This window comes from Cheilinus undulatus, linkage group 4 (assembly GCF_018320785.1).
Source record: "Cheilinus undulatus linkage group 4, ASM1832078v1, whole genome shotgun sequence".
Classification (NCBI taxonomy): domain Eukaryota; kingdom Metazoa; phylum Chordata; class Actinopteri; order Labriformes; family Labridae; genus Cheilinus; species Cheilinus undulatus.
In genome coordinates this window covers 18,333,180-18,354,850 of record NC_054868.1, presented here as the reverse complement: position 1 = coordinate 18,354,850, position 21,671 = coordinate 18,333,180, and the positions used below count along the sequence as shown (strand labels likewise).

The window sequence follows — 21,671 nt, the reverse complement described above, 5'->3', positions numbered from 1 at the left end:
TCTCTGAGAAGTCAGAAATTAATCAAGCATTACATTCAACCACTAAAACTAATTTTTCTGTTCAGGAATGCAAGTAAATAACTATAATTTGACATATTAATCAAGAAATTATAATGTGCTTTACTATTTTTTCAGGTTTTTTGTAAATCAGTAAATTTGAAAATTCATGGATAACAATAATAATTCTATTTTAGCATTAAAAATATCATTTGGGTTAAAGAGCTGCTACATATTGATTTATTAACCATTGCAGAAACATAAAAAATGATTTTGGTTTTACCAATTTTTACCAATGTTGTTAATTTAGGGCAGCTGTGGCATAAACCTAACTTTGGGTGGTGGTCTAATAAATTTGTTAAGCACTGTGCATTTAGGGGCTTAGGAGTTTTTTTTCCCACTTAAAACTGGTTTTGTATTTTTCACAGTTTCCTAATATTTTGTTTCCTAAATTTGTCAATACTGAAGCAAAAGTATGAGAAAACAAAATAGAGTTAAAAGATGTTTACTTTATCAAAATGTGCATACTGCAAAAAACAAAACAAAAACAAACAAACAAACAAACAAACAAAAAAAAACAGTTAATGCCCTGTTATATTAAATATTTTAAGCATTTTTAGGAATTTCTTGAATTTTTATCATAGTTTTCTTGCAAAAGGCATGAATTGATTTGAACTACTTTCAAAGTTAAGGATCCATTGGTCTTAATCCACATTTAATTAAACAACACCTAAACCTTGTAATTAATGGTTCAACTTTTTTTTTATTTTTGAGAAATAATGCCATGTGACAGTAGTGACAACACTCATTTAGTTGACAGCAGTGAAATGGTAAAACAAAAAATAAATCAACTAAGTGTGTGTGTGTGTGTTTGTGGGGGTGTGTGGGTGTGTGTGTGTGTGGGTGTGTGTGTGTGTGTGTGGGGGGGGGGGGGGGGGGTTGCCTCTTTTTAAAAATATCCAAAAGGTATTTTATAATTAAACAACAGCAAGATTTGCAGAATTTGTGACTGTATTTTTTCTGTGAAATGAAATGTAGAGGTTCAGGTTCAGGACACCCATATTAATGAGTATTTAATATAAATGTAGATTAAAATTATCTGAAATAATTTTTTGTGTTTTTATGAGATAAAAGCTAAATATGCAAGATTAAACCAGTTTGACATTTTTTGGGACCACAGATTGCACCATTTTGGTAAAATGACCCATACACAACTTTATTCAAATACCAAAACAACACAGTGCTACAACATAAACAAATAAAAAATAGATAACCTCTCCTGAGTTTGCTGTTTGTCCATAGGAGCATTTTTGAACATAAAAATAAAATGGCAAACAACCAAACATGAATCTACTCGATATCTCCTTAATGAGATACCTTTAGAGGTTTTTTTTTTTTTTTTTTTTTTTTTTTTTTTGCATTCATAAAGTTTCTGCTCTTTAAAGAAAAATCTGCTCTGGAAATGAAAACCTGACTAATAAAAATCTGTGTAGACTAATGTGGACCACATGCAGTAAGCATTTATACTCACTTTTACTTGCAAACTGTTGGCTTCTTTCCAAAATCTAACCAAGCTATATTAACTTGTTTTCACACCACTAGGAAGTCCCAGTGTCCTCATATGAGTACTTCCTGTTCAGAGGTGTTGTAGCTTGTTACTATTGATAAAACCTGTCAAACTTTCCTGCTGTATCAGAACAACAAATGTCACTAAGCATAAAGAAACAAGTTTCAGTCATTAAAGCTGAAGAGTTTTTGTATCTTGACACGTTTTGATTATAGAGTTGTGGGCAAGTATTTTGGTTAGAATGGCCGGTAGTGTCCACGAATGAGGGAAACAGGTCTAAGTTCGGAAAAAATTAAGAGAAATGGTGCAGGAACCCAGAATTCAATGTCCTTATGTGAGGATGCTGGGATGTAGGAGATACCAAGGAGACCATTTAAAGTCAACAGTGCATTAGAGTGTGTTATGTCAAATAATTAAAGACATAAAGCTGTAAAAGCTGACTGTGCTTGTTTTTATGACATTTTATATCTAGAATAAACGTATTTTTGAAGTGTTTTTTTTGTACTTTGTTTCTTTTACAATTGGAAAATCTGTGATAGGTTAGTTATCATAATCCAACTAATCTATTTACAATAAGATGCAAATCAATCAAACTACAAAAAAGAACATAAATACTTATGTATATACATATAACAAATCCACATCATGTCTGTACTTGAAAAAAGCACGATGAAAAACAATAACAGCGATGGTACATTTGCTTTTATTAAAATCCATGTTTTTGTTCTTTGGCTGTACAATTATTACAAAGATAGAGTATTCAGAACAGACGAATGTCCAAAATCATGGTAAAATTTGATCATGAATGCTGTTACCAGTCTTAATAGCTTGATATTTTTGTAAATAAAAAGCAGTGCAAAAATAAACTAATACCACATTATGAAATGTGTGTTACCAGCTCATGCAGGCAGCTTCTCCCCTAAACATCTGGAAAAACAACAAAAAACATGCTTGTTAATTCCTCATTCATTGTGTTAAAACTTCAGCTTGGAGGCCAAATAATAGCTGATACTCACAAATAACTGGTCCAATGGTGACTTGCTCAGTGGCATCAGAGCTGGAAACAGAGCGAGCGGTCCTTCTTGGACAGTGCTTGTGGTGGGAGGGGAAAAAACAGCAGATATCATAAATATTCATCATTTTAGTAGTGCTTGATTGACACCTCTATGATATAGTGAATTTTCTGACTTACCGGGATGCAGGAGTATCTCATGATGTTGTAACACAGGCTGATGTTGCAGTGAAGATACATGTCTCTGTATTGGTTTTGGTTCAAGAAGAGCAGGGCCGAGAATCTAGCACGGCGAGAATGGCCGCTCTCAATCACAGAGACTTGTTGGCGACTGATGGGACACCTGTCAGAGAAAACCAAACACATCCACACATCATATAACTACACATTAAACCTTTTTTGCATACTACACAAACAACCCTATGATAGCCTACATGTAAGGGCTACTCACTTGTTCTGGATGAAATAGTATTTCCTGGGATCTTGAGGGAAGTGTGATGGAGTGGCAAAACAGTCCTTCAGAACTACAACAAATCTGGGATCTCTGCCTGCCACAGAGACACCAATGTACAAAGGTGAACCCAATGGCATGATGACTGCACCAGATGGGTAAGTCTGGGTGAAGGCAGAGTTGCGATAAAGAGACATGGTGGCTGTCGGTTCAGCAGCCAAGCCTGACAGCCCGCTTGAGGTCCTGTAAAGAAAGAATGATTTATTATTTGGCAACCACACCTTTGTTTCCATTTTTGTATGACTCTATTATTTTAGAGTGATCTGGACATTTAGTGGCAACCCACTGAAACATCTAACTACCTGTATACTATCTAACTACAGCGTGTAATATGTCTATAAAAATACAGCATCATCAGCAACTTGCTTTGGAAACTGAACCAGGGAAAAAATACTTTTCTAAGAAGCAAGATTCTGACAGACAGATTCTGCCAGGACAGGCTGGAAGAAAAGAACCAGATGTTTTCAGGATATTGATGAACTGTGCAAGCACATGCAAGTTATTGCATGTGTTAGGCATTAATTATGCATTCTGCATTACTGTCACGAGTGGAAAGAAATTAATTATATTAACTGACTAAGTTTCTTTTTTGTGTACTTGTAAATATGAAGTAAGACACAAAATATAAAATAATGTGTTGCCTCAATTCAATATATTCCTGTTGAATTACAGTATCAATTTAAATGTTTATGTTTTCTTCTCTTTGTGAAAACTTGGCAAAAATATCCATAGAAAACCACATCTATGCTAGTGATAAACAATGATGGCATGATGTAGCATCTTAAAGTAATGCAATCTGCCCTCTAGTGGATAATTAATTCACTGCATGTTTTTGATCATGTTCATCATTAGTTTTTTCTTTTTAGTTTAATTATTTTGGGGCTTTTCCATTTTTAGGCTAAACAACTCAAGAAAGGGGAATATGGGTAAAAAGTGGTAGAAGTGGGGCACCAAACAATGTCAAGATCAGGTTTCAAACCTGTGATTAGTGTGGTGAGGACTGTGGCCTCAGTAAAGGTGTCTAAGCCACCATCTGAATTTGGGGGGGATGGGGGGCATCCCAAACAGTACTGAGTGTAGATTAACAAGAGATCAGCAGAATGGTATTATCAGGTATCAGTTAATGAGTGCACAACAATACATTCATAATCTTATAATTGTATAGTGTTAAAAATCAATAAAGGAGGTTACGTACGGCAGGACTGGTCTGATAACCCCATTCAGGCTAGTATCTGTTTCCAGGGGATAAGCACAGGAGAAGGGGATGCTCACAGGAACGCTGAAGGACCCATTAACAGCAGGGTAGAGAAATAAAGTGTTGGAGTAGATTGCATGTGTGACATTGATCTGGGGAGAAAAAGAATGAAAAGAATTTTTTTTTAAATCCACCGAGGAAAAGTTCAGTTTTACTCTCATCTTGCACACACATGTGCAAGACACATCCTATGGACATGCAGCAATGCTATGATGTCAGAGTGAGGGGCTGCACATGAATTAGCACCTGAGCAGTTGGACATTCAGTGCTTTACTCGAGGGCACCTTGGTCGTCCTCTAGAAGTGAACTGGCATCTCTCAGGCTAACAGTCTAATTCAAGACTTTGTACAACAGGAAGTTGAACTGGCAACCCTCCTGTTCCCAACTCAAATCCCTACGGACTGAGCTACTGCTGTCTGAACAAGACGGTCCATTAACTACAGACATAATTAGCATGTTAACTGATATAGTGTTAGCAGCTTACACAAACAAAACAAAGCTTTACTGAGAGGAAAAATCCCTACAAGGGAAGAAACAGAGTTTCATTGCTTTCAGGAAATAAATACAAAGTCTCTGTGTGCATTAACTTAGTTTCTTACAAACCCCAAAAAATTAATTCTTATTTTAAACACAGCAAAAAAAAGAGGGATATGAAGATAAATCTTTTAAAGCGTTTTTCATTTTGCACATACATTGCATTAAGAAAGTATTCAGACCCTCTTCACTTTTTCAATTTTGTTATGTTGCAGCCTGATGCTACAGTCAAAAAAAGGTTTTCATTCTCATTATTCTGCACCCAGTACCCAGTCATGATAAAGGGAAAAACGAATTTTAGAAATTTTCTTTTAAAAAGAATTCCATGTAAAAGCCAAGCAGGCTTTCACGTGTTTCACACCGAGGAGAGGCTTCCTTCTAGCCATTCTGTCTTGAAGCCCAGATCAGTAGAGGGCTGCAGTGATGGTTGTTTTATAGAACTTAATCCCATCTCCACACAGGATCTCTGGAGCTCAGTCAAAGTGACCATCGAGTTCTTGGTCACTAGACCCTTCTCACCTGATTGATTTGATATGCATTGTCAGCTGTGTGACCTAATATAGAGAGGTGTGCGCCTTTCCAAATCATGTCCAATCAATTAAGTTTATCACATGTGGACTCCAATCAAGGTGTAGAAGCATCTCAGCACAGATCAGGAGAAAGGGGAGGAACCTGAGCTAAATTTCAAGTGTTGTTGCAAAGGGTGTAAATACTTATGTCAGTGTGATATTTCAGTTTTTTTTCTTTTTCATTAATTTTCAAAAACGTGTTTATACTGTGTCAGTATTGGGTACTGAGTGTAGACTAATAAGATTTTTCTTTCACTGTAGCAAGCTGCAACATAACAAAATTGAATATGTGTAGGGTGTATAAATACTCTCTGAATGCACTACATTTGCAGAAAAATGGACTAAACAATATGATTTCAAGAGTTAAAGAAAAAAAAAGAGTGAAGTTTGTACCGTCAGCATGTTTCCACAAGCACCTTCCAAGGCCGCCACTTCATACCACACTACCATATTATGAACTCTGACCCAGGAGCAGTTGCGTGATGCCAAGTTTCCAGAGAGTGGGTTCAACCCTGAGGTGGGGTCAACCAAATCCAGTCTCATTTGAAGTTTATCAGCACCACAGATAAGCTGAGCATTATGAGGTCTACGGTCTGAAAAAAGAAGCCACAGAAAAAAGTTTAAATGAGCATATTCACTGACACAAGGATCACAGGCTCTGTGAACTTTGGAGATGAGTTGAAGTATGTTTAAACAATCACCTTCACAGGTGACACTGGCGTCTTCAAAATGACTACAGTCGTGGACTCCAAACCCTTGATGTCTACACTCGCTTATTGATGTTTCATCACCAGAGCAACCCACATTGTCCAACCAGATGGGTCCACTGCCCTGTCCGTAAACTGCATTTGACAGTGCAGACTGAGCAGGACCACAGTCCATCTGTCTACAAACCACGCTGGCATCCCTCAGGTCCCAGCTATCATCACACACTGTGCCCCACTGACCATTGTGGTAGACCTCAACTCTGCCAGCACAGCGGCTGCCAGAGTTGACCAGCCTGACTGGTGTGGCAGCTGATCGAAAAAAGAAAACAAGATGCAAGATCAGTGTGATGACACAATGAGTCACACAGAAAACCTGTAACAGGACAAGACAAGTTTTTATGTACCATCACACACAACACCAGCATCTTCATTGTGATTACAGTTGTGGATTCCCAACCCTCTGTGTCCACACTCAGAGAGCTTAGACTCTTTTCCTGTACATGAGACATCATCCATCCAGATGGGTCCACTGCCCTGTCCAAAACGGGCAACTCCTGGTGCTGACAGGACATTGCCACAGCCCAACTGTCTGCACACCACTTGAGCATCAGCCAGGCCCCAGAGATCGTCACACACCGTCCCCCACCGTCCACGGTGGAAGATCTCTACTCTGCCAGTGCATGAGTTGTTCCCATTTACCAAACGGACTTCACCCTCAACCACTGAACTGTTGTCTGGTGTCAAGGTTGTGGTGATATTATGCTCAGGTCTTGGATCAGGTGTGGTCGGTGAAACGGTGGGGAATTCTGGTCGATCTAAAAGAAGAGGGAACTGTCAAGTCCTTACACTCAGGAGTAGAGCTGTCTCTCTTTTTCGAACTTATCATGATACAGTTTGGTATAAATTTCAATTAATATATTTAGAATAAAAACTTTCACTTCACACTGAACTTACAGCTACAAAAAATGTCAATAATTGCTCCTCAGAGTGAAATTAGTTATTGGAGCTGCTTTCCTCATCAAATATAAGTGAAAAAACTAAGTTTACTTTAAAAACTGAAAACATTTACCGTCACAGATGACACTGGCGTCTTCAAAATGAGCACAGTTGTGGACTCCAAACCCTTGATGTCTGCACTCGCTTACTGATGTTTCATTACCATAGCAACCCACATCGTCCAACCAGATGGGTCCACTGCCCTGTCCGTAGGCTGCATTTGACAGTGCCGATTGAGCAGGACCACAGTCCATCTGTCTGCACACCACACTGGCGTCCCTCAGGTCCCAGCTATCATCACACACTGTGCCCCACTGACCATTGTGGTAGACCTCAACTCTGCCAGCACAGCGTCTGCTAGAGTTGACCAGCCTGACTGGTGTGGCAGCTGATCGAAAAAGAAAACAAGATGCAAGATCAGTGTGATGACACAATGAGTCAAACAGAAAACCTGTAACAGGATGAGACAAGTTTGTATGTACCATCACACACAACACCAGCATCTTCATTGTGACCACAGTCATGGATTCCCAACCCTCTGTGCCTGCACTGGGAAAGCTTAGATTCTCTTCCTGTACATGAGACATCATCCATCCAGATGGGTCCACTGCCCTGTCCAAAACGGGCAACTCCTGGTGCTGACAGAACATTGCCACAGCCCAACTGTCTGCACACCACTTGAGCATCAGCCAGGCCCCAGAGATCGTCACACACCGTCCCCCACCGTCCACGGTGGAAGATCTCTACTCTGCCAGTGCATGAGTTGTTCCCATTTACCAAACGGACTTCACCCTCAACCACTGAACTGTTGTCTGGTGTCGAGGTTGTGGTGATATTATGCTCAGGTCTTGGATCAGGTGTGGTCGGTGAAACTGTGGGGAATTCTGGTCGATCTAACAGAAAAAGAAACTGTCAAGTCCTTACACTCAGGAGTAAAGTTGTCTTTCTTTTTTGAACTTACCATGATACAGTTTGGTATAAATTTCAATTAATATATTTAGAATAAAAACTTTCATTTTACACTGACCTTACAGCTACAAAAAATGTCAATAATTGCTCCTCAGAGTGTAATTAGTTATTGGAGCTGCTTTCCTCATCAAATATAAGTGAAAAAACTAAGTTTACTTTAAAAACTGAAAACATTTACCGTCACAGATGACACTGGCGTCTTCAAAATGAGCACAGTTGTGGACTCCAAACCCTTGATGTCTGCACTCGCTTACTGATGTTTCATTACCATAGCAACCCACATTGTCCAACCAGATGGGTCCACTGCCCTGTCCGTAGGCTGCATTTGACAGTGCCGATCGAGCAGGACCACAGTCCATCTGTCTGCACACCACACTGGCGTCCCTCAGGTCCCAGCTATCATCACACACTGTGCCCCACTGACCATTGTGGTAGACCTCAACTCTACCAGCACAGCGTCTGCTAGAGTTGACCAGCCTGACTGGTGTGGCAGCTGATCGAAACAAGAAAACAACATGCAAGATCAGTGTGATGACACAATGAGTCACACAGAAAACCTGTAACAAGACGAGACAAGTTTGTATGTACCATCACACACAACACCAGCATCTTCATTGTGACCACAGTCATGGATTCCCAACCCTCTGTGCCTGCACTGGGAAAGCTTAGATTCTCTTCCTGTACATGAGACATCATCCATCCAGATGGGTCCACTGCCCTGTCCAAAACGGGCAACTCCTGGTGCTGACAGAACATTGCCACAGCCCAACTGTCTGCACACCACTTGAGCATCAGCCAGGCCCCAGAGATCGTCACACACCGTCCCCCACCGTCCACGGTGGAAGATCTCTACTCTGCCAGTGCATGAGTTGTTCCCATTTACCAAACGGACTTCACCCTCAACCACTGAACTGTTGTCTGGTGTCGAGGTTGTGGTGATATTATGCTCAGGTCTTGGATCAGGTGTGGTCGGTGAAACTGTGGGGAATTCTGGTCAATATAAAAGAAAAAGGAAACTGTCAAGTCCTTATACTCAGGAGTAAAGTTGGCTTTCTTTTTTGAACTTACCATAATACAGTTTGAATAACTCCCAATTTGTATATATAAAAAAAAACTTCACTTCACACTGAACTTACAGCTAGAAAACAATGTCAATAATACTGGTCAAAGTGTAATGGAGCTATCCTCCTCATCAAATATAAGTGGAAAAATTAAGTTTACTTTAGTGAAGACATTTACCTTCACAGATGACACCAGCATCCTCAACATGACCACAGTCGTGGACTCCAAACCCTTGATGTCTGCAGTGGCTTAATGATGTTTCATCACCATAGCAACCCACTTCGTCCAACCAGATGGGTCCACTGCCCTGTCCGTAGGCTGCATTTGACAGTGCTGATCGAGCAGGACCACAGTCCATCTGTCTGCACACTACGTTGGCATCCCTCAGGTCCCAGCTATCATCACACACTGTTCCCCACTGACCATTGTGGTAGACCTCAACTCTGCCAGCGCAGCGGCTGCTAGAGTTGACCAGCCTGACCGATATGCCAGCTGATCGAAAAAAAAAGAAGAAAAAACATGGAAGATCAGTTTGTTGACAAAATGAGTCACACAGAAAACCTGTTAGATGAGACAAATTTGTATGTACCATCACATGAAACAGCAGCATCTTCCCTGTGACTACAGTCGTGAACTCCAAACCCTTGATGTCTACACTCGCTTATTGATGTTTCATCACCAGAGCAACCCACTTCGTCCAACCAGATGGGTCCGCTGCCCTGTCCGAAAGATGCTTCCCACAGTACAGCTTGAGCAGGACCACAGTCCAGCTGTCTGCACACCACATTGGCGTCCCTCAGGTCCCAGCTATCATCACACACTGTGCCCCACTGACCATTGTGGTAGACCTCAACTCTGCCATCACAGCGTCTGCTAGCGTTGACCAGCCTGACTGGTATGGCAGCTGATCGAAACAAGAAAACAACATGCAAGATCAGTTTGATGACACAATGATGAGTCACACAGAAAGCCTGTTACAGGATGAGACAAGTTTGTATGTACCATCACACACAACACCAGCATCTTCATTGTGACCACAGTTGTGGATTCCCAACCCTCTGTGCCTGCATTGGGAAAGCTTAGATTCTCTTCCTGTACATGAGACATCATCCATCCAGATGGGTCCGCTGCCCTGTCCAAAACGGGCAACTCCTGGTGCTGACAGAACCTTGCCACAGCCCAACTGTCTGCACACCACTTGAGCATCAGCCAGGTCCCAGTAATCGTCGCACACCGTCCCCCACTGTCCATGGTGGAAGATCTCTATTCTGCCAGTGCATGAGTTATTCCCGTTTACCAAACGGATTTCACCCTCAACTGCTGAACTGTTGTCTGGTGTTGAGGTGGGGATCAGACCTGCAGCAGAGGTCTCTGTCCTTGGTTCAGGAGTAGTTACAGGGACTTCAGGAGCTGTTCTGTTTACCTCTGTTTACAACAAAAAACAATCAGCTCATGTGTTTAGCCAGAGTTATGTTTTTCTTTTTATTTCTTTTCATCAGATTTAAGAACAGGATCATAGTCTCTCAGTTAAACTGGAGATTTGAATTTGCTGTTACACAATAAATATGCTACAAATGGAACAATACCTGCACAGTAAGCTAAGTTACATGCGGATGGTCTCACAAGTTTGTAGACGTAGTAGTCTCCAAAGCAGCGCTTGACATGGATAGTGTGTGGGGAGAAACGGCAGCAGCTCCCCGACCAAGAACTGCACACAGTGCGAGGCTCAATCTGACCCTGCTCAGTGGGATGAGGTGTTGTTATCCACAGTGGAGCATGGGTACCACACATGTGCTCAGCCACACACCCCTCTGGGATTTGAGCACTCTCCTGCCCCAGAAACAGCCGATACCAACCCTGCCAGTTTACATGTTGGTCACAGCGTGGGGTGTCAGTGTATGTTTCATTCGTAGAACGCCACTCATCATGCAGCTCAGTGTAGTGTTGGCAGGGGTTAGCACAGTGTAAAGTCCCATTTGTGTTGATGCAGTCCATGCCTAAAGGACACACAGTGGGGCCACAGCTGAACTGGACAGACTTGGAGGACAGACCTAGCCTGTTGCTGGGGGAAGGATTCAAGCATAAGAAGGAGCCTGGAGTGTTTTGGCAAACCTGCGTTGGTTTACATGGTGACTCTTTGAGAGAGCACTCATCAGTGTCCATGCAGCCCTCATCGGGTGACCACTGATAACCTTCTTCACAGCAGGAGGATTCACCGCAGAGTTTTACATCATAACAGGTGAGACCATCACCTATGAAGCCATCTTTACAGACACAGGAGAACACCTGGCTGGAGAAAGTATCACCTCTTTCTTTAGACACAAGGCAGGCAGCTTCATCATGACATGCATAACAGCTGGAGACAAGCGCCCCTGTAAAAGTACAAAAAGAGTTTAAACAGGCGATGTTAATTATAAGGAGATTTTCTAAACTAAATTCTGAAAGGGAAATTCTAAAACAAGTGACATAAATGCAAAAAAACTCAACTCAAAGCATGTGTATTAATTCATTTTTTGCCACAAACTTATTTGAAGCTACACTGACATGCCAATGTCCGTCAAATGTAAAAATAAATACCAACAGGACGGGAAAATTTTACATATTTAGTCTATTTAGTCTATAAAAGGAAATATCAAACCCTTTTTCAATTTTAAGCATGTTACCCTGTGGAACTTAAGACAACCTCTGGGCTGTGCAGACTATTCACTGATAATAAAACTTTGTAAGGTGCATTTAATAGGAAAAAAATTGACAGCAGATTACTTGAACATCTGTAATTATGACTCTGACAAATCTCCACCAGAGAATGTTGAGCGTCAAACGTCTCCTCTCCTCACCTCTATTCTCCTGCAAACTTTATGGTGGAAATGTCTTTATATGTGTGAAATAGCGCTCTAAAATGAACTACATTATCTGTTAAAATAACAGATGAATTACATTTGGTGCATGAAGCTCACGTTTGGAACACATTTAACAGCTGTACTGTCTGTTGTTTATTAGAAGCAAAAAAGAAAAAAGAAGAAAAAATTCACAATTCAGTCGAATTCTCTTTGACTCTGAAGTTGTCAGTTACAGACTTATTTAAAGTTTTAGAGTTTCTATCCTCTTTTACACAGAGGTGGAAAGTAACTAATTTCATTAACTTGAGTTACTGTAATAGAGTAGCATTTTGTGTACTTGTACTTTTTTGAGTTACTTTTCAAAATCACTACTTTTACTGAAGTACATTTTGAGGGAGGTATTGTACTTCACTACATTTTACAAAGCATCAAGTACTGAGTAAAAAATTTAACCCTAAAAGCCAAAACGAGGAGGTTCTAGCCTTCTGCCAACAAGAAAATGGGCGGAAGTTTGATTTTCATGGCACACAATGGTCAAAAGCGAGTAGTAATGCATCAGTCGCAAAAGAGCTGGCTCTATATACCGGCTCTTAAATGTGAATGATGGGAGCCGGCACACTGTTGAGAGCTGTCCACCCCTCCCTTGTCCCTCCTTCCTACACAAAAGAGCACAAAATAAAGGGAAGATATTTCCTCCTCACTGTCCTGCCACAGCCAACACCTTAAAGACATTTCCTCATGAGCATAAGCACTGTGGTTGACTCCATATGCGTGTGCAGCTGCGTGTGTATGTGTGTATGACTTTTAACCAATCAGATGCGATAACAGAAAAGCAGGAGGGGAGGGGGATGATGTTGATCAGCGTGTCTTGACCATTCAGTCTCCACTCACAGAGAGATAGAGAGGAGAAAATGTATCTATGTAAAAATTAACAATCAGTTACAATAAATTCCTTTGTGCTAGGTTGTGGAACACACACACACATATATATATGTGTGTGTGTATATATATATATATATATATATATATATTTTTTTTTTTTTTTTTTTTTTACAAAACATAATGTAAAATTTGGTCATTCTCTGAGTTTTATGGTTTAATTTTTATCCCCAAGCTCAAGTTAGATTTTGACTTATTTGGAAATATTTTTATTATTATTAGTTATACTTTAATGGAAATCACAGAAGACTGCTTGCACTGTGTTTCATGTTTAATGTAAAAACAAAATAACTTACAGCTTTCAGCATATTTAAAAGTTATAGAACTGGTACTTGATTATCTAAAAATTAAAGTGTTAAATCAAGTGTTATGTATAATTCGTGCTATTCTGAGAATAAAAAAGATTTATTTCAACTTTTTTCTGAAAAACACATGCAGCTATACATTTATTTTTTGATCAATGGGTCAGAAATGCTTAATTTGTTGGATGTCTGAAAAGCCAAAGTGGTACGCATGAAGAGCCGTTTGGAAGCCAAAAGAGCCTGCCCTCCTTGCTGAACTGAGCTGAATGATCCGGATCAACGGATCATCCCATGTCATGTGGGAACGTCCGGAAAGACGGAATTCCCATCACTAGTGGCGAGAGAATGATTCAACATTTCATCCTGAACAGCTGCTGTTCAGGTCTAGTCTCACTTTATAAAAACGCAACCTGGGTTTAGAATGGTATTCTCTTGTATTTAATTTATATTAAGAAAAGATCATATTTTACTGTATAACCCCCTCAAGTATGAAAAGTAGCTAGTCAGTACTCAGTAAGTACATTTTAAATGACTTACTTTTTACTTTTACATGAGTAGATTTATAGATTACTACTTTTACTTCTACTTTAGTAAATTTATCCAAAGTGACTTTACTTTTACATGAGTACAAAAGTCTAGCACTTTTTCCACCTCTGCTTTTACATCCTTAATTACTGATATATGGCAGATCTGTAATATACTGCACATATATAAACGTGTCAAAGGTTATAGTAACATATAAATAATGCACCCTATTTGTGGAGGTTTTATCATTTAGGTCGCCCTAAATAATTAAATAATATAAAGGGAGTAGTAATTTAAAAACATTTAGACATAATGCACACCCTGGCTCGCATGAGCTACAGAGAAACACACACACAGCTGAAGTGTGCACATTCACAAACCATGCTGGAGCACTGATCCTCCATGAACAGAGAGGAGCTTTAAAGCAGAAGGAGAAATTTCAGGTCTGTGTTTATCCTCTGACATTCTGAAACATTTTCCCTTAACAGATATAAGCCTTCAGTCTACATTACCCACACGTCACCGCGCGTGTGTCATATATGAGTGTGCCGTTTGTGTTTGTCATTGTCATACAGCATGAAAGCCCTTGGTGCTGCGTAAAATCACACTAATGGATGTCAAGACTAGCCATTTTTCAGTTATTTGGGGGAAATTTGAATCTTGTATCATAAGGGCAAAAAGACAAGCACGGTCAGAGTGAAGCAAGTTCTGACACTGATACATCCATCCCACCATTTTTACTAGTGTAAATATATATATTTATATATGTGTATATCACAGTTCAGTGCAAACTACACATTGTAGTTTTGTATTATTGAAAATTAGATTACTAATGTGGATGATGAATATCATTTTCAGACATTCACAAGTAGAATCTGCTGACAGAATCACTGACAGATACTGTATTTCTTACTTATTACACGTAATAAAGATGTTTATTTTAATTTGCCATGTAGATGTGGCTTGAGGTAATTGCAATGTGATAATTTAACAAATTTAACAAATAAACTTCATGGAATGCATTCTTTTTTTTTTGCATTGTGTCATTATGCTTTCAGATTTTTTCCTCTAAGATTTTTGTCTCACCAAAAAGACAAAATAATACACCTCTTCTAAGGGAAAACCTTTCAAATTAAGACAAGACAAAAAACTGTGCAGAAAAATAACATTGCATCTTATTTTCAATGTAACAATGGCAGCTGTTATTGGTCTTAAGGATTGAACACTTCAACACTAATAACACCAGAATAAATAGCTGATGAGGAACATTTTAGGAAGATAACTGTGTAACATTAAGTATCAAGGTCCTATCTAATGGTCTTCAGTCCCTAAAAACCTCCACAAAGAGGTAGTAGTTGTGTGTGATTAGATAAAATCACAGATTCATGACTCAAGAAAGAGAAAAGATAGATAAAAAACTATCAGTTAACAAAGTGAACAAAAATGTGATAACATAGTAAATATTTCATGATGTCTAAAGAAAGAATAAAATGAGGAAAGATGATTTACCTGTGGTGCTTCCTGTGAAAATCTGCAGAATTAAGAGCAATACCAAACCCTCAGGGAATGCCATCATTACTATTGGAAAAGAAAAAGACAAAACCAGTGATTTCTTAAAGCACATTTTAAATACAGTTTATAACATTCATTACCTTACTAGTCTAGCTTACCTTGGATAGACTGCAGGATTTGGAAAGCTGAAGATCTTCCTGTGAGAGTGAGAATTTATACGCCGGTGTGCGTGTCAAAGAGACCATGCAAGGCACTCATTGGTGAGACTCATAAATGGGTCATTGAAAGCATTGATACATATTGTATGACATCAAGAGTTACTGATTAATCAAGTAAAACTAAATGATAAAATTCAGTCAGTGCTGGCATACAAACAGGTGAATCAATATACTTTATGGCCCCACAATCAATCTTAGCTAAGTGTTGAAACATATCAGGGACCTCTTGGTCTTCATGTTTGCACATATCAGCATCAATCTATCCTTGGGACAAGCTCTTTTAACCACCTTTAGTCAACAGCACTGACTGGAATGAACATTGAGTTTTGGAACATAAAGGTCACCATGAAAAAGACTAAGCTGATAATAGAAGTTGAGGTGAAGATAGGATGTTTTTACTTTCTCTACTGCAAATCAATTTTTTTAGTAAAATTTCTTATCATTAGGGTTGGAGCATGCTCTATTGGAATGCAATTATTATTAAGGCAAAAGTACTGCTGATTTGTGTGATTTAGCATTCTCCCGAACTCACCAAAACATTCCAGAAAATTGTCCCCCAGTGTAAATTTACAGATTCTAGTGGTCTCCTTCAAGCCCCCACAGGGTATCCAAACATCAAAACATCAGTCAGGGGACTGGGTAAGATCTACAAGCACAAAAATTGGTATACACACGTATCATGACGAGATGGGAAGAAAAGTCTCTGGGATCATCCTCTAAAATGTACAGGAAATGAGCTTACAGCAGGTAAAGGTCAAATGATGACACTTTTTTTTGTCCATTCACGACTTTCACATTTTAACAAGCTGGTCCAAAGGATTTAATCTGATGCACTCCAGATTTTTTTGGGTGATTCTAGAAAAGTTGTAGATCAAAAGTTACCAAAAGCTTTCGTTTTTGCCATAGGACGGTGCCGTGACCTGGGGACAGAGTTGGAAAACTTTTTTCTGATGTTTTGGCAGTGTTCCAGGAACAATAATACACATAACTCTGAAGTACTTACATCAACCATCCCCAAACTTAACAGGGATGATCAGACATCCTACTAATACAATTGGAGAGCTGTCTGTCTGTATGCATGTATGTATGTATGGATGTCTCGATTTGGAAACCTTCCTGTTGCTCCAGTTGTCCCCTTTTTCTCTCAGAGGACTTCTTGGGTATACTGGGTTGCAACTGGAAGCATGACAAAATCATAAATATTTATAAATTTTCTATAAAATCCCAAATTACAGTGCTGTTTATTGCTTCAGTTTGCTCCCCCTCCAACCCCCTCCACCAATATGGCTGATGTGCTGACGTACGGTGAGCATTTTGCGTCATTTCCTGTTTGTGCGCCTGAGCTATTGTTGGTTTTTCTCTAAGTGTAGATCAAGCTAGAATTACATTTTTCTCTCTTTTGACTATTAATCACCACTGTTTTATAGCTGTTGTGTGTTTGGGCATACTTATAGTTAACAACAAGCACCCTTGCAGTGTAGCTGCTTTTCTTTAAGCCTAAGCCTCCTTCAACACAACTTAGCCAAGCTTAGCCTGGCATCTCTGTGTCTGCCTGTCCTGCTCGATAACAAGATGTTTTGCTTTTCCCCGCCCTTCTTTACCAATAATGGTACATGTATTAAATGCAGTTTATTTGTAGTATTAGTTATCTTGCCATCTGACAGGAAGTCATCGTAACTATCAAATTAACATCTGATCGTCTTCAAATTTCAACTGTGATTAAGGTCTGCTCCTCTACACATTTAAATCTGAATTTCTTGTTTTTTGCAGCACCATCTACAGTAGCAAACCAGTAAAGTCTCAAACATAAAATGCCCTATCTTCTTAGAATTTTACTTGATAATTATCAGTCCTGCCCCGATCACATCTACATGTTACCATCCTGCTTTTGTCACACTGCCACCTACTATTGGCAGCCAGTAGTACCTCATATAGAAAGTGCAATGAGCTCATTATTTTTGATTTAAGACAGCCTTGAGAGTATCTACACAGTCTCTCTGCTGCGCTGCAGCACACTGCATGGGTTCCCAACACCCAATTATGGCTACACACCCATGGCTGCAACACACCCCGACATGCATCAGGGTACGAAGGCCCAGTCAGTGCTTTTGTAGCCCTAGCTGTAGCTGGAATCCCACTTAAAAAGTGGTACATGCCATGAATTCAATTGATTTTAAAGTTTGTTTCAATGAATGTACAACTGGCGTGTTGTTTAAGCTGATTTCAAAATATCCACAATATTTGATGTTTCCTTTTATTTTAGGTGACATCTGATCAATACTTGCACCATGTATGAATCAAACTGGTATAGGATATCTCATGCAAGCAATCTGTATTACAGCCTGTGCATCGTATGTGTCAGTATGATGAGTAAAGGGCCTGGTTTTAAAGAAATTCTAAAAACAGATTTCTCCGAGACCTGGGAGGTAAATAACCAACGCAGGAAACAACAGAAGGCAACAGCCTGAATGACCTGTTTTCAATTTCTGTGTAACTTCTTATAATCATTTATTGGGATCATTGTGACTCTTCCTGGCATGTCTGCCTACACATGTTTTTTTTATGGCAGAGTAAAGGTTGACCTGGCGCTTTGATCCAGTTTGATATGAATAGTTTAATGCAATTTTTACAACACTTAATGCCGGGAAGTTTCTTTGTTAAAGTGTGAGCCCCATGTACTGTATAACTGGAAGACACTGAGAAACATTTCTTATTTTTACACAACACTCATTCAAACAAGCAGAAACATCATGCTAAGAAGGGTATATTTGTGCACCTCACATGATTTGTTAAGTACATTGCTCAAACCCTTCTACTGATAAGAAAACAAAAGTAAAGTACAGAGTGATTGAAAGATTATCTTTAGATATATTATGAGTAATTTGATCTGTCATAAATAGATAAAAGTTATCACAATAATTTTCCATGGTAATGGCTAGGGGTGGAAGAAAAAATTGATACAGCATAGTATCGCAATATTTTGACTGGTTATATATCGTATCATCTCGTCCGACAAGTATAGACTTTTTCAAATTTATTGCTAATATGAACTAAAGTCTATGATAATGAAAAAATAAAATCAATTGTTTGGACAATTGTTTGTCCAGTCATGTCAGCAGAGGTGACAGTCATAGAGCAGGAGAAAGGACATAAGGAATGCAAGAAGGACACGAATGAGATGGAAATGACACATAAAGTTTGCAAGAAGTGCTACATGAAAACAAAAATACTGTACAAATAAGACATACATGAGGGCAAAGCTAAAGCTACATCAGCAAAAACAGATGAAAAAATGGTATAAATCTCAATATTTTGCAATAAATGGTATCACAATACTGTATTGCAAAATGTTTAAAATCGCAATAATATTGAATCTTGACCCAAGTGTCATGATAAAATTGTATCATGGGGCCACTAGTGATTTCCACCCCTAGTAATGGCACATATTTTAAAATAGCTAAATTGACCCTGTTTAAGCTACAAGACGGTGTAAGGTTAGACGGTAAGATTATTGCTTATTTACAAAACAAAAAGATATATGACAAGTGTCTGATATCTTGGTTGCAAATCTGTAGTATTTCTGGATAAGATTTTAAATGATTTTAGTCATTAACCACAGCTACTGTAAGCAGGTACGCATATGATCTTTAAAATAGAAATGTTATGTATTTGCAGTATTCTATAAAAAATAGATAGTCCTGCAAAGAAGGTCACCACTGGGGTTTTATTTCTTCATGATCATGCACAGCTATACAATCTAAAATTAATCAAACTCCCGTTGTTCCACTCAAGTCCAATTGGAGGTGATAATGCACTGATAAGAAGGTTTGCAAACAGGGTTTACAAAACTGGGCAAAGCAAGAACTGATGCTCAATTTCCTGGTTTCTTTCGACAGTGGAGAGCGACCACAAATCAACTGGTCACCACAAGTGGATCTCAGATGGATGCTTTGGCAAGAATGTTGGGTTAAGACTGAAAACACCAATCCTGTACACCAACAGTGCTTGGATATCACTTTCAGTACTGGCTGATAATTAAGTTAGCACAATAGAGAAGGATTTCATGTTGGGACTGAAGATCTAACACGCTGTATGCTTCTGATCATCTTTAAGCAACAAAAAACTCAGGAACAGTCAGCCTTGTTTAGTGTGCAATTGGACTGCTTTGAGTGCTGATATCTTTTCTGTCAGGATAAATCCCAGACGTCCCAGTCTCCAGTCACGATTGCAAAAACAAAGAATGGCAATCATTACACCAAGTGGTTTACATATGAGTGAGCAATCTAAGTGGTCAATTCTCTTGCCTCCTAAAGAGTCCTGACAACAGGATTGGCCAAGCCTTGAAGTAGACAACCACCTCTCCCTCTCTCAGAGGTCAGACCACTAATCTGGGCCCAGCTGAGAAGCATAGAAGCCCCCACTTGAGGGAAAAGCTCCCATTTCAATCTGCGTAAGACCAACGCAATTATGAAAAGCATGACAGTTGAGCCACCAAATTCAGCTTCAGCTTTTCCAGGCTAATCCTTAGAAAAGAGAGTGAAGAATGGGTTGAGGTAGAGCAGACCTTAGGCCACAGTTGTACCAGAGCACACTACCCCAAATATTAAATGAAGAAGAGGAGAGGGAAATGTGCCAACTCTCTAGAAACCGTTATGCTGACATCAGCTGTGCCAAAGACTGCATAGTCTTATGGTTTGGCTGAGGTTGGGCAGGAAATGAGTCAGGCCCACTGCAACAGCCTGGGCCTCTCAGCCTGCTACTGTGCGATGTTGTCTCTGCTCTGTCAATTCTGACATGGAGTACTCTTAATTTTGGCAGAAACTAGAAACAGGAGAATAAGTCTCAACTTCAAGTATTATGTGCTGGATCACCAAGTACCTTCAGCAGTATCCACTGATCCCACAGCCGTTGTTTATAACACCAGCCTACTGGGGATGCCTCTGTGATGACCAGTGGACAAGGGACCAGAGTTGCAAACCTTTTTGGCGGAGTCTCTCCATCAGTGCCCAACTCCGTGGAATCCTTTAGAAACCACCTTGATGTTTTGGGATCCCTTGGGCAAAGCAAAAGGACAGGTTGTGCCATGGCTACCATCGGATCAATGATATGAAGGCTCCTTGGTTCTGGTGTAGGCCCACGCTTTTGATGTATAGCAATGGTGGCCACATTGATCAATACAAGCCAACTGTGGAGCTAGTCAAGTATCCAAAGTCCTCTCTCTCTCATGGGTCAAAAATGCAGCTGTGCACTGTGTGAATGTCCAGGGAAACCAAAGATGTCCAATTCTCTGCCCTTGAATCTAAAAAACAGGTAACTGGTTCCTGACCTGCTGGTATCTGGATCGTCCTTGTAGTTTGGTAGTGGCCCGATAGTTCTCTGCAGTGATTGCCTGCTTCACCTTAGACACAGTTAAGATTCTGGATCTCAAGAAGTTTACAACTTTCTTTAACAGGGGGCAATTTTGCTTTCATTAGTGTATATTTATGGTGATTAGATGGAGTCTAATCATGAATTGACACTAGAGTTGATAAAGTAGTAATCCCAGAAACTGTGGTTGCCCTGCAAATGATGTCTTAGAACTACTGACTTCCTCTTCTTTCAAAGTGAAGATAGACCTTCAAAAACAAGGACCTGCTCCTGTCCTTTTTTAACAGAAGACGATGGGAAAATGGGAGAAAGATGAGACAAAGGTGGGGGATAATATTAGGCTGGATGTCTGGAGACCTAAGCAAATCACCATTTGTGACTGTGCTGAGAAATCTAAAAACTGGCTGTTTCTTTAGCATGCCATTAATACACCAACCTGGATGCAGCTGTTAGCTAAAAATTACTTTGACTAAAGAGTAAGTCTCATCAGTGATGGTCTTGTTTGCTTTTTTATAGTCATGAAGATACATCAATGCTAATTTCGGCTTATTTCAGATCCTACTAATAACTGCTCTTAATATCATCATTACCGCTTTAATTATTACTTATAAAATTAATAGTGAAGACTGTAAAAATCCTTGTTCAGAGGTGAATACTGTCAAAATTTTTCCTCAGTTAAACAATCATACAGATGTTTTAAATGTCTTTTTGATGGCAATAGCCAAGACTGGAGCCATTATGTTTTGTGGCCGTCTGTCTGAACATCTGTCTGTCCCTTCATCCAAATGT

General features: G+C 39.5%; 1 protein-coding gene across 1 annotated transcript; it reads right to left on the bottom strand.

Annotated features, from left to right (window-relative positions):
* Window positions 1–2,317: 2,317 nt before the first annotated feature.
* LOC121508317 (deleted in malignant brain tumors 1 protein-like) lies at window positions 2,318–15,465 on the bottom strand. The gene is made up of 18 exons (XM_041785080.1): window positions 15,456–15,465; window positions 15,295–15,363; window positions 10,766–11,551; window positions 10,182–10,604; window positions 9,769–10,083; window positions 9,357–9,671; window positions 8,706–9,107; window positions 8,296–8,610; window positions 7,631–8,041; window positions 7,222–7,536; window positions 6,557–6,967; window positions 6,147–6,461; window positions 5,839–6,038; window positions 4,283–4,434; window positions 3,028–3,270; window positions 2,757–2,919; window positions 2,581–2,656; window positions 2,318–2,491 (listed from the first exon to the last, which is right to left on the bottom strand). Exons 2-18 carry the CDS (start codon window positions 15,359–15,361, stop codon window positions 2,484–2,486), a joined length of 4,917 nt encoding a protein of 1,638 aa, XP_041641014.1. The 5' UTR covers window positions 15,362–15,363; window positions 15,456–15,465; the 3' UTR covers window positions 2,318–2,483.
* Window positions 15,466–21,671: the final 6,206 nt, after the last annotated feature.

What these genes read in the sequence shown, in the direction of transcription:
- LOC121508317 (XM_041785080.1), bottom strand. Translation starts at nt 15,361, where the DNA reads ATGATGGCATTCCCTGAGGGTTTGGTATTGCTCTTAATTCTGCAGATT. An exon ending in CGCCAGTGTCACCTGTGAAG is followed by an intron (nt 6,039 to 6,146) that starts GTGATTGTTTAA and finishes TTCTTTTTTCAG; the next exon opens with ACCGTAGACCTCATAATGCT. An exon ending in TACTATTTCATCCAGAACAA is followed by an intron (nt 2,920 to 3,027) that starts GTGAGTAGCCCT and finishes TTTCTCTGACAG; the next exon opens with GTGTCCCATCAGTCGCCAAC.